Here is a 13,544-nt window from a genome sequence, read left to right on the forward strand (position 1 = left end):
CATATTTAAAAAAAAACACAAAACATTTCAGCAGAGGTGACTTCCTTTATGCAAAAGTTAGGCTGTATTATGGCACTTCTTATTTGCTTTTATTTTCAAGAGTCTGAAGTCTTTGGGTAAAATAGTATAAATAAATAAATAAGAAGCATCAAATAATAAATAAATAGATAAATAGATAAATAGGAAGCATCAAATAAACACTGCTCCTAAAGATCATCATAGCTTAGAAAGTTTTAGGCATCCACTTACCTTAATCAGCCACAGAGTCTCACATACAGAGAGGGCTGTATGGCTGTTAAAAAATTTGGAGCCCAGACTGTAGTCTCGATCCCCAGTGGAGTGCATACAAGAGGCAGCCGATCAATGATGTTCCTCTCTCATCAATGTTTCTATCTCTCTATCCCTCTCCCTTCCCCTCTCTCTAAAAAACAATAAAAACATATTAAAAAAAACACACAAAACATTTCAGCAGAGGTGACTTCCTTTATGCAAAAGTTGGGCTGTATTATGGCACTTCTTACTTGCTTTTATTTTCAAGAGTCTGAAGTCTTTGGGTAAAATAGTATAAATAAATAAATAAGAAGCATCAAATAAACACTGCTCCTAAAGGTCATCATAGCTTAGAAAGTTTGAGGTATCCACTTACCTTAATCAACCACAGAGTCTCACATACAGAGAGGGCTGTATGGCTGTTAAAAAATTTGGATTTCTTTTCACGGTGCATTTTAGCTTTTAAACTGTGAGTATTCTGTGGAGTATGCATTTTTTTCATGTAGCAATAGCCCTTTTTCATAATTTCAAGTAAATTTGAGGCTTCCTCCCTTCCTAGACAGAATTTCACTCCTGCCAGATGGCTACTTTTAGTAACAGTGGGCACATGCATTTTCCTTTTAGTGTAAAAATGAAAATATTTGCTAAAATCTTACAGAAGACTCTGATACAAAGTACAAAACACAGACAAACTAGTACTACAAAAGCTCAATGTTGTCCTGAGGAACTGGACATCGGAGTACATCACCCGTCTCCCATATCCACAGTCCACGTTGTTATTCACAAGAGCTAAAGGACAGTCTCACTGGATATATGAACTGTGACTGGATTTTGATGATATTACGACATCATTGATAATTATTTATGTGTGATACTAATATTTTTAAAGAATTCTTATCTTTTAGATATATATTAAATATTCGTGAATACAATGACGTCATGTCTGGGATGTGCTTCAACAAATAATCCCAGGTTAGTAGTGAGACAGAGAGGGGCAAGAGGAAACAACACTGGCCATGCATTGGCAACTGTTGCAGCTGGTGGCGAGTCCATTACACTACTGTGCTCCCAATATACTATCTTCTCTGCTAGTGTCTATTAGTTGGCACAGTGGTGGGAAGTGTGTGGGTCTTGACTCCAAATGTAGGGTAACTGACTCTTCCCAGCTTTAGCACCAGCCTCACACATCCCAGAAAATCCCTGGATCCCAAGCCACCTGGGACTGTTGGTCACTCCGCTTAGCCATGTGATTTGTATTCCACCTCTGCCACTGATCACTCTGGAACAGGGTGCAAAGCTCTTAGGCCTCCGAGACTCAGTTTTCTCACCTCTAAATGGGGATAATAGTCTACTCGCTGGTCTGTTCTGAGACTCTTATCAGATACTAGATGTGAACGTGCTTTGTGAACTGTGAGATACTACACAAGAATGATGTGTTATCACAGTGCAGGGTCTCTGTGGCTTATGATGCCCAGGCCCCAGAACCCCTTGCTTTCTTCTCAAACGCTCAGGAAATCCCCTTTTCTGCTGGGTGCTTCACAAGGTGGGTGGAGGATGTGGAGGGTTCCCATGGCCTTGAGCCTGGCCTCTGGAGTATTCCTCACATCCTCCAGGACTCCCAAAGCTCTCCTCTATCTCCATCCCTACTTAGGGTTTCATCTTCCCTGGGTCCTATTTCCTGAGACCCTACAGGCAGGGAGTTGAGGGACTGGAGGAAGAGGCCGCTGTGTGACTGGGCTCTGGACACCAGGGGGCGCGCTATGGGGAGGAAGCAGGAGGCAGGGCCATCATATAATTTATAATTTGGGTGTGTGGAGGTTGGGGAGGTGGTGGGGAGGGGACATGGGGTTATTTCCTAGAAGGCAAAAGTGCCCAAAACCTACAAAAGATGTGTAATACTGGAGGAAGATAGAATCGAATTGTGCTTGATAGGATCTACACATCGTTCCATGGATTCTCTCAGCTAATTAAGTTCATTTATTCATATTCAGTTATATGGGGGTTCTCCTTTCATTAATCCAGAGACAGCTTCTCTTGAGTAAGAGCTACTCCATTCCAGCAACAAGAAAGAGGCTGGGACTTGGTGAACCGCTCTACCTACCTGCCTGCCTATTTATTTGTATAGATTTACCTAAAATCCCAGTTTGAGAATTGACATACAACATTTCTTTGTGGGTAATGTTTGGTGAATTGATTAATTCTGTTTAAACTTTCTGATTTATTTATTAAGAAACCTGGAATATTACTTGGGATTGAACATGGCTTTTGGTATGTTCTACCCTCGAAACCTTTATAAAAATGTTCAACAACTTGTCCCAAGGTGGTTTTCAAATTGTGAAACTGTTTTCAAATTCTGAAGACCCCACCCCACAGTTTCTCTTCAGAGACCTCTCAGGGGCTGTCTTGGGTTGGGGGGTGCAGTATAAGATGATATCACAGGCAGAATGAAACTCCCACCCCCTCCCCACCTTTTCTCTATTTACAGCAGCTCTGGTGGTTTACTTGTGGGTTACCACATGTTTTTATTTGAACAATAGGTTCTGTAACTGGTCATTCTTTTTCCATGATGACATTTTTTGAGCACTGACGTACCTTTAAATTAGACAAGTGTGTGTGTAAAGCAATGGAAAGGAAATAATTTATATATTAAGGATCAGATGTTAAATGTGACATTTATACTCCACTTATCCTGTTCAACATCTGAATATTAACTCTGGCTCTTACTGCTTAGAAAAGTCCTATAAGCTTTGACATGCCCTGAGATCACAACGTGTTGGAAAATCCTAAGTTCTATTTTTGGCATTAAGATAAATGCTTCTATTAAGGTTTAGGGTTGACAAGGAAGAGAGCAAGGGGACATGCTGCAATTTTAGCTCCTAAAGGATCTATGTAACACGTAGGTTAGTTGTTTCTAATTGACTTCTGATAACAATCATTCAACCTGATAAACCTTCTCTTGGATAAGAACCTGGCACAACCCTAGCTGGTTTGGCTCAATGGATAGAGCGTCGGCCTGTGGACTGAAGGGTCCCTGGTTCGATTCTGGTCGAGGGCACATGCCAGGGTTGGTGGCTTAATTCCCAGTAGGAGGCATGTAGGAGGCAGCCGACCGATTATTCTTATCTTTGGTGTTTCTATCTCCCTCTCCCTTCCTCTCTGAAATCAATAAAAATATATTTTTTTAAAATCTCCCCCCACCCCCCCAAAATGAACCTGACACAGACAAACCCACCTATCTCCCCCCACCCCCCAAAATGAACCTGACACAGACAAACCCACCTATAAGGTGGGGGAGGGCGAGGACTTGCATGTGAGCATCTGGAACAAAAGGACTTTTTTTTCCCATTAAAAAAAAACTTCCTGGAGTTGATTTCCATAAGTGTACATTTCCTCTTCATAATCCTAGTCATTAATCACCAAGTAGTGAATAATGAACACCTGCATGGATCATAGATTCCACAATCCAACCTGAAAACTCAAATGTTGGGTTGTCTCCTACTCTATAATCTACCCCCAGGGTCTGTTCCTGACTTGTTTGGCATCTCTGTTTTTGGCAGAACTGGAATCAGGGAATAGGATTTCAACATATTCTTACTCCTCTCCTCACCTTTTCTTCACTCCAGGATCTCTCAACCTCCACACTGTAGACATTTTGGGCTGAATGATTCTTTATTGCAGGGGGTGGGGGTCTGGGGTGTCCTGTGCACTGTGGGCTGTTTGGTAGCATCCCTGACCTCTACCCACCAGATGCCAGTAACACCCCTTTCCCAAGCAAGACAACCAAAAATGTCTCCAGGAATTGCCAAACGTCTCCTTGCATGAATGGAGATTTTGGGTGGAAGTGGGAAGGGGGCAAAACTGCCCCCTTTGGGGAACCACTGTTCTCTACTCCATGAGGACCCTGACACTGAGAATCCGACCAGAACTGCCTGGCCCTCACCAGATTTGGTTCTGAAAGAAACCTTAGACCCACGTAATTCACCAAGACAATGCGCTCAACCCTGGCTGCACATGGGAGTCACCCCAGACATTACAAATGGTCAACTGGGCATATTTTTTAAAAGCTCCTCAGAAGATCTGTTTGTAGACAGGAATAGGCAATCTCTGAACTAAGTGTACTTAGCAGTCTTAACACTTATAAAAACTTAAACAAAAAACACAATTTTATTTCAAGTAGGAAATATCCAAGTAGTTTCAGAGCAAGAAAAAAATTCCATGTGTCAGTAGATTGTAGAACACAGGCCACTGGAGATATTTCACGTTAGCTTTCTGCTGTTCTGTTATTATCGCAGAGCAGTTGGAAAACGGGATCCCTCTGGGAATTCTGGGCTTTTTAAGTTTGACTGAAGGTGCATCACTTGATGTAGAGCAATTTATCTGCTGTTTGTAACTGACAGAGACTCTTTTGACCAAAGGACATCAATTAGAGGAGTTTAAAGGGAAAAGCCTAACCAAGAGGAAATTTCCTGGATGTAAGGTTTGGGATCGGCAGGGAGGGGAGATCAAGACTGAGCAATACCAACAGTGGCCTAGGAAAGGAGGCTTCTTATGACGCTTTTCAGCAGACGAAAAATACGATCAAATCACTCCCTCTTTCGTTTGAAAGCGTCAGAGCAGGGCGAATAAAACCAGACAATGCAGGCCTTTTATCTTAGGATCCAGGAGAATTAGGTCCAGGAGGTGTACATATTCTGGCAGCTGCCAATCCCGCTCCTTCTGGCTGGCCGGTAAAGGCTGGCCTTCTGGAAGGTGTAGGATACATGAGATGTTTGACTTCCCACCTGACCCAGGCCGCTCACTTGGCTTCCCTGAGATTTTGTTTCCGTATCTGAAAAGGGGCGGCAGGGCAGTTACCTCACACAGTCCCTATGCGGATTAAATTAGGTCATAGGTGTGAAAGTGCTTTCTGTAATCTAAAGCCCAAGAGGTATGCTATTTCCAGGGACCTTCCATCCTGAAGATTATACTAGACCCGGAGCCAATGGCTTTCCATTTTGGCTTCTAGGGCATGCATAGAATAATGGACGAGTGCAGTCATTGACTTACTTGTCAAATGTCTGTCCTCACATGGGCAATTAGGAAAATACATTTGAGCTAAAAATACAGAGTGATGTATTTTTCATGACTGAGGTTATGATTGTATTTTAGGTTATTACATACTAAAGACCAGGAAATTAATTGGTGCCCTCTAAAAATGCAAAGAGCAAGAGATTAATCTGATAAATGGTTTCCATTAAAATAATTCCATTTGGTTTCCCAAATTTATCTTGTCCCCTGAGGTTTCTGAATGCCACAACGTCCTTCTCCTATGCTTTCCAGCTGCATTCTACTGCTTCCTACATCCCTGGGTTTGGAGAATTTCAATACTTATAAATAATAGTGGCACAGCAAAGCTAGAGCATTAACCCTTTAGTTCCCTAACTCATGGATATGTTAACTGAAACCACTGTTTCATCTTTCAATTGAGTTTTGGTTGATATTCAGAATGTAACCTTTATGGGTTTGAAAGTAAGGTTTTTGGTGATGCTGCTTCATACAGATAATGCAATTGAGACCATTCAAATAAGTCCAAGGTCAAAGTTTCAAGTTATTAGTACTCACTCAGCAATAAAAATTCACACGAAAGAATGAAATAAACAGGGTGGAGAGAAGGCTGTTTCAGGAGACAATCCATGCTACTCTGAGGACAGGGGGAACTGGTAGAGAAGAGGTCAGTGTTTTCAAAACTTCATTCAGATGCTTTTCCAATTAGGTGTCCCAAGTGGCTAGCAGAGAACATTGGGCAGATCCACCCCAGTCTTATGAAAACATAGGCAGCTGGATGCCATCTTTCCTGAAGAGAACATCAGCTCAGCCAACTGTAAACCTAGAACTGAGCACGCCGCTACATTACCACACTAAGTTCATGTTTCTCTAGTTTGTCCTCCGATGGTTCTGCCTCGAAGTCTGGATTCGGGTTTGGGTGGTGGATTTCAATGAGAAGAATATAGATGAGGCCTCCAATGGCAGCACCAACCATAGGGGCCACAACAGGAATCCACCAGAAGTTATTTCCAACTCTGAAATCAAACAAGGAATTAGTGATACACCACTTGGCTTTCCTCCTCGTATTACTACTAGTTATTCACTAACCAGCTAGTCTTTCTCATGCTTCTGGCTCCTTTATCAATCAGCAAGAGCTAAGTATAAGAGCACTCACCACAGCTTGGCAACCTGGATTCTCCAATACACCTGACTTCAGATGGTCCACCATTGTCCTATTGGTACTTATGAGAGAATATGTCCCATTTTTTATTTTCCTTTCAGAAAATATAGTCCTATAGTATGGTCAAAATTGAGGGCATGTAATAAAGGTTCAGGTTGATTACTCAGGAGTTTACTTTTCCTTGTCCTGAAACAATGAGTCCTGAGGATTATGAATGGAAAGATGTGGAGAGATTCTTGGACATCATTGTAATGTGAGGGCAGCCACAAAATAATCAGGAATGCTTATCAGTGAAAACGAATTAAAAAAATCAGAGGTGGAATACGAATTAGGCACTAACTAAAATTTACTTCAGCGCTTATTTTTTTTAATACACTTTATTGATTTTTTACAGAGAGGAAGGGAGAAGGATAGAGAGTCAGAAACATCGATGAGCGAGAAACATCGATCAGCTGCCTCCTGCACACCTCCCACTAGGGATGTGCCCGCAACCAAGGTACATGCCCTTGACCGGACATCAGTGAAAACGAATTTAAAAAATCAGAGGTGGAATATGAATTGGGCACTAACTATAATTTACTTCAGCGCTTATTTTTTGAGGTAACTAAGCTTAAAGTTATTTTCTGATAAGGCTATTGTGCTGTGATTCCCTCTCCCCTCCAGAAACCCTCAATGTCAGTATGTTATATTAAGGGTATAATTCCGTGAGAAAGCAGCTGTCTTTGTGAATTGTCACCATCTTTTTAGGAGACAGGAAATCCATTTAGGTAACTCAGTAGAAAGGACCGTGAGTGCTCAGAAGCAAGCAACACTACACAATATATGGTTTAAGGAGCTATACATTTGAGATAAAACTTTTTTAAAAGCAGGGAAATAGCAAAAAAAATAATAATAATAATAAATTCAGGACACTGTGGAGGAGGAAGGGAAAACAGGAGGAGCACACGGGTGCACAGGAGGGTTTCATAGTGTTGCGTTTAAGGGAAGGACTCATGGCGGTGCGTCTCACCGGCGTGCTCAATAGCTACACATAAGGTCTTTTGCTTTGTATCACATTTTGATAAGAAAGGATAATGAAGAAAATAAGCACGAACAGGAGGCCTGTTCTAGGAGTCACCGAGACCTGGTTCTAATCTCAGGATAGAAGGACTTTGGGCAAGTCCCCCGTGGTCCCTTCCACTTGGATCATACAAGTACTCTTAGATCATCAATGCAGGCTCCTGGGAACAGCACCGAGACTGAGCACAATGGCCACCAGGTGTCGCTCTTACTGCATGAGCGAGAGGGCGCGAAACTGCCGTCGCAGAGCCCCTTCCCGGGCCCCCAAATCCAGATGGAAGTTTCTATGAGAGGCACAGGGGCTTTAAAGGACTAGGAGGTTCTTTATTTCCTTTCCTCCATCACTGTTTTATGGTGAATCTGTCATTTCACAGATTGGGGTCCAAGATACCTGTCCGGACGCATGTTCTCCTTCCCCTGAATAGACCCTCCTCCTTCTATCAGAGCTGAGCGCCTTGTGCCGGGGCCACACGTCATAAATGGAGGAGCTTGCACGTGGTTCCCTGCCGGGTCAAGCCTTACATGTACACAGGGTCATTTGCATGTTATGATTTTGGGGGAAGCCGGATATGTCTATGTTAATTGCTTAAGGTACCATCATCAGGGATTCATCCCTTTGGGCGAACTTTTAAAAAAATAACACTACCCCTGAGATCCTTCATCAAATCATTAGCATCTTAATGTGAATCCATGGAGAGAACTCCGATGGGGAACATCCTAACACTTCCCGGAAAAAGGAAGAGGTCTGTTGACTCTTGCTCTTGTCAGACCTCCTGCTGCCCCACTTCCGTTCAGCCTCACTGCTTGCCCTACAGGGGCAAGTGAGGGTCTGAGAAGAAGGCATTCTTGGCTTTATCTGAGGGTGTGGATCCAACCTAGGATACCTACTGAGATGCTGACCTTGGATATAGAAACTTGAAAGGGTGGGACACTCTAGGAACACTTTGGAGACCTGCTGTCTCTTAAAGGTTTTCTTGGGAACTTTTTGGTTGAGGATAACCAGTAAGCCTGGCCTTTTCCTAACTGATTGCTGCCCCCTCTAAAGGAGAGATCCTTTTTAACCCATTTTCTAAAATGATGTCAGATTAAATTTGCTAAATTGAAGTTCTAAACATGCCAAAAGTCTGCCCTAACTCCTCTGCTGCTCCGTATAACCTTCAGCATAGGGAGCAGTCAAACCCCCATATTTTCCTTTTTAGGAGTCTAGGGCCTCTATGGTCTGCCAAAAATTTGCCCTTTCCAACCTTCTTCATGCACCCTTCCAGCCAGACTGGATTGCTTGTTATTGTAACACTAGAGGCCCGGTGCACAAAATTCATGCATGGGGGGGGGGCCCTCAGCCAGGCCTGCACCCTCTCCAATCCGGGAACCCTTGGGGAATGTCCGACTGCCAGCAGTCAGACATCCCTCTTGCAATCCGGGACTGCTGGCTCCTAACCGCTCACCTGCCTGCCTGTCTGATCGCCCCTAACCACTCTGCCTGCCTGCCTGATCCCCCCAACCACCCTCCCCTGCCTGCCTGATCGCCCCTAACTGCTCACCTGTTGGCCTGATCGCCCCTAACCGCCTCTGCCTTGGCCCCCACCACGGTGGCTTTGTCTGAAGGAGGACTGGGCGACCGGAAGATGTCAGGTCAACCCATTCTAATTAGCATATTACCCTGTTATTAGTATAGATTATTAATATAGATTCTGTGTTTCCTGATGAACCAAAGTAAGTTCCTTTCCTATACAGAGAAGTGATGAGTGGATGGGATGAGCTACTGTGGCTTTATAGGGGGGAGTGGGAAGGAAGTAATGGGCAGATTTTGTCCTGGGAGTTTGGTACTGACCGTTGACATACTTCCTCAAGTGCATTATGAGGTTGATAGCACAGGGTCTTGCAAAATTTCCTGTGCACAGGCTCTCTTTTATCTCTGTTCTGCTAGGATTTTTTAAGACCCAACTCAGCTCTTTCTTCAGTGGCACCTTTCCCAACTTCCCCAGGCAGAGCTAGTCACTCCTCAGAACTTTGTTTTAAGGGTTGCCAGAGTCCTTATTACATTGCTCAAGGCTAGTGACTTAGCAAATTTTGAAATTTTCTTGCCTAGCTCAATGACACAGCATGAGATAGGGTTCAGTGAAGAATTGTTGAATGACATGATGAATGAAGCATAGCTAGCATGGTTTCCTAGAAGAAGCCCTGTAGTAGTATTGAAAGATATAAAATCTAGTCCAACTTTGTCACAAAGTAAATCTGTAGACAAGTTATACAATCAAAATGTGCACATAAAACCATACACCAATATTATATAGGACAGGTCTATCTCTGTGGAATTCCTCTCTCTCTCTCTCTCTCTCTCTCTCTCTCTGTCTGCCTACCTGTCTCTCTCACACACACATACACAGCCCCACTATGTCACAAATCACCAGTGAGACAGACATTCCACACTCATGACCAGGGTATGCACTAAACCTCCACCTTCCCGTCTGTACTCTCCTGGACTCCAATCGAAAGCACAGCCCTCCCTGATAAAGCTCAGCATGAATATTTCTCTCCCCTCCACCCAACCACTGTTACTTACCTGAAGACATCAAACCCCCATCCTGCCAAAGCAGTGAAAAGTCTGGGACTCAGGTCTCGAGCTGGATTCATGGCACAGCCACAGTTCAGTCCCAAAGAGGAAGAAAGGACAATGATCAGGAGGCCGATGGCAATGGGCTGTAGGCCTTTGGGGACTCCCCAGTTTCTGGAGTCAAAGATGGCAAAGACAACCAGGAGGAGGAACATGGTGGACATTACCTGGGGAAAGAGAAAATTTTCAAGGGGGTTAGCTTATAATCTGCCTGTTTGCCCACCTTAAAATCCAGCCCCTCTTGTTAAGAACAAACCTAGTAATAACTAACATACACTAGGTGAGCACACTGTGCCATTCTTCTTTTTTTTAAAAATTGATTGTGTGTATGAAATATGTTGTAGGGTGTTTTCGTTTGTTTTGTTTTTGTTTTAATTTTAGAGAGAGAGGAAGGGAGAGGGATAGAGAGAGAGAATCATCGATTGACTGCCTCCTGCACACCCCCCACTGGGGACGAAGCTGGCAACTTGGGCGACCTAGGTGAGCACACTGTGCCATTCTTCTTTTTTTTAAAAATTGATTGTGTGTATGAAATATGTTGTAGGGTGTTTTCGTTTGTTTTGTTTTTGTTTTAATTTTAGAGAGAGAGGAAGGGAGAGGGATAGAGAGAGAGAATCATCGATTGACTGCCTCCTGCACACCCCCCACTGGGGACGAAGCTGGCAACTTGGGCATGTGCCCTGACTTAGAATCGAACTATGACCTCCTGGTTCAGAGGTCGATGCTCAACCACTGAGCAACACAGACTGGGTCAGATACTCTTCTTGCCATAGCAATTTCAAACGTGATGGTAATATTCTCCTTTACAGATTAGTTCCCTGACAAGGTTGCAAAATTAATGGCAGTCAGTGGACCCAGAGAGTTAGGCTCTAGAGCAGTGATGGCGAACCTATGACACGCGTGTCAGGGGTGACACGCGAACTCATTTTTTTGGTTGATTTTTCTTTGTTAAATGGCATTTGAATATATAAAATAAATATCAAAAATATAAGTCTTTGTTTTACTATGGTTGCAAATATCAAAAAATTTCTATATGTGACACGGCACCAGAGTTAAGTTAGGGTTTTTCAAAATGCTGACACGCCGAGCTCAAAAGGTTTGCCATCACTGCTCTAGAGACTAACTTTACTATACTCTCCTGCTAAACCACTACCCAGCTAAACAGAAAGACAAACTGCAAGCTGGAAAAATGAAGAAAGAGGCTCATTCAAATTGGCAAGATGAATAATGTGAGATATCAATAGGAAAATGAGCAAAGGAAATGAACAGAAAATTCATTAAAGAAAAGGAGAATTAAGAAACAAATGGGAAAAACAGATTTGTAATGAAAAGAAATGCAAACAATACCAAATGTTAGGGAAATGATACCAGTTCTCCCAGGCTTTTCCAGTAGAACTGAACATGTACCACACGTTTGAAAAGAAACTCAACAGTAATTTAGCAACATGCATTTAAACCCCACAAAATCATTTATTCAATTTGACCCCATTGAATAGTTGAGAACCATACCGTGAAAATAATCTAAAATATGGAAAAATCATAAGGTTTCTCAGGGATCCTACTTTTCATGTAATTCAAGCCCAATGTATCTTATAATGAAGAAGATGACATTGGAGTCCAGAGCTGTGGAAGGAGCTTTAGAGGTTCCTCCTGTGAATTCAGGCCCTTTCCATAAAGCCAACTTTCTCTCTCAATCCTGGGCTTGCCCTGCAAAGGCTGATGTCTTAGTTCCTTGAGATTTGGACCCACAGCCCCCTTCCTACACTCTTGTTCTGTTCTGAGAATGTGACAAAGTGAAGCCTTCAGCCCCTATAACTTTCCCACAGAGACAGCCTCTCTCACCGAGCCCTCTAGCAACGCTCTCCTCTTTGCCCCCTCAGGAGAGTGAGCGGGCCCCAGGCCATTTCAGGGTCAGCTTCTCTCAAGATTACTAAATTGTTTAGCTCTAAATATTGTTCAAGCATATTGTATATAATTTAATTAATGGACAGTCATTCTTTTACCTAATAAATATTTACTGGCACCTACTGAGCCAGGTACAGTTCCATGCTGTTCCTCATTCGAGGAGTACAGGGCCTGGTTCTCTGACAAGTAACAGATCACTCTTGCAGGTGATAATGGCAGGGATAGAAGGCAAGACTGGCATACCTCGATGTGGGGTTGGGAGGATGAGAAGAGATAAACCAAAGAACTTACATACATAGCCCATGGACACGGGCAATAGGGTAGTGAAGACCTGGGGGGAGGATAGGGGCTGGGAGGAAGGCAGAATGTCTTTTCTTGTGGTCTCTCCATTTAGATCGTTTGCACAAAAGAGACACAACTGTGCAGCAAACACCATTTGCCCCTACAGAGGCTGAAATGTTCAGTCAGCCACTGTCTTCTGGAATTCAACTGGTATGAACAAGTGTATATATTAAAGCAGAAGTAGAAAACTCTTTTAATGGCATCAACTTCGACAAAGCAAAAACCTGTCAGGAAAGCTTGGGTGATACCTAGTGACCTCTGGCTTTGGAAACACAGCCTCTCCCTATTGATAGGTGCATAGGACTCCCATGCAGTTCCCTCATTAAATCCTGTCTTTTCGCCGCCAAAGTTAGCTCTCGATTGAATGGATACTTACTTGGTCTGCAAATGCATTTGCCAGAGACAGATATGGAGCTGGGTACGTTGCAAAAATGATTGCTGTTGCATTTTCTCCCACGATGAGGAGTTTTCCATCAGCAAAGGACATAATTCCATCTACGGAAGACAGAGTTCCAGCAGGTTAGCATTCTCTGGGAAGGGGTGAGGGAGGTCTATGCCAGGTGTTAACCAACTGCAGTCAAACACTCAGGTTTAGTTTAGCAAATCCATATTGTTTGCCTTTCTTCACTTTATATGCCCAGAGAAGCCATAGGATGGCGGGTCAAGGCCAGACAGCCCTGGCTGCCCTCATTGGTTCACTCTAAATGTGAGCCATATCCTTAGCCAGTGGGTCCTGGAAACAATCGTCTTTTGGGGGAATTGTTGGCATTTTTTGTATTGACCAAAAGCCAATGTGGAACTTGAACCTACTCGAGGCAGAATTCATAATTCTAATAGCAGTTCACAATTCGAGGGTGTCATGGAAGAGTGAAGTTGCCCTTGGAGCAAGGGAGATAGGTGTCCCCAAAGAGCCAGTCCGACCCCAACTCTCTCCTACCACCATTCATTTCCCTCATTTTTCCAGGGAAAACCAAGACCAGAAGGTCAGATGATTTATTTAAGTCATGTAGCTACTTATTTTGCACATGTTAACATTGTAGTCCTGGTTGGGCCTAAATATGAGCTTCCTTTAAGTTCTGCTCTCTCTTTTAAGTTGTGACCATTTTCATTGAGAGGCTTCATGAATTATCCCTAACGATAATGTTGGTC

At 43.2% G+C, this 13,544-nt stretch overlaps 1 protein-coding gene across 1 annotated transcript in view; it reads right to left on the reverse strand.

Moving 5' to 3' along the window:
- Positions 1–4,410: 4,410 nt before the first annotated feature.
- Positions 4,411–13,544, reverse strand: part of AQP9 (aquaporin 9) — a 38,844-nt gene continuing 29,710 nt past the window's right edge. The window contains exons 4-6 of the mRNA XM_005883289.2: positions 12,772–12,890; positions 10,098–10,315; positions 4,411–6,329 (exon numbers count right to left, since the gene is read on the reverse strand). Of these exons, the coding sequence (XP_005883351.1) occupies positions 6,155–6,329; positions 10,098–10,315; positions 12,772–12,890 (512 nt within the window). The 3' untranslated portion in view covers positions 4,411–6,154. The remainder of the gene's footprint in view (positions 6,330–10,097; positions 10,316–12,771; positions 12,891–13,544) is intronic.

Source organism: Myotis brandtii, unplaced genomic scaffold (genome assembly GCF_000412655.1).
Source record: "Myotis brandtii unplaced genomic scaffold, ASM41265v1 scaffold781, whole genome shotgun sequence".
Taxonomy (NCBI): domain Eukaryota; kingdom Metazoa; phylum Chordata; class Mammalia; order Chiroptera; family Vespertilionidae; genus Myotis; species Myotis brandtii.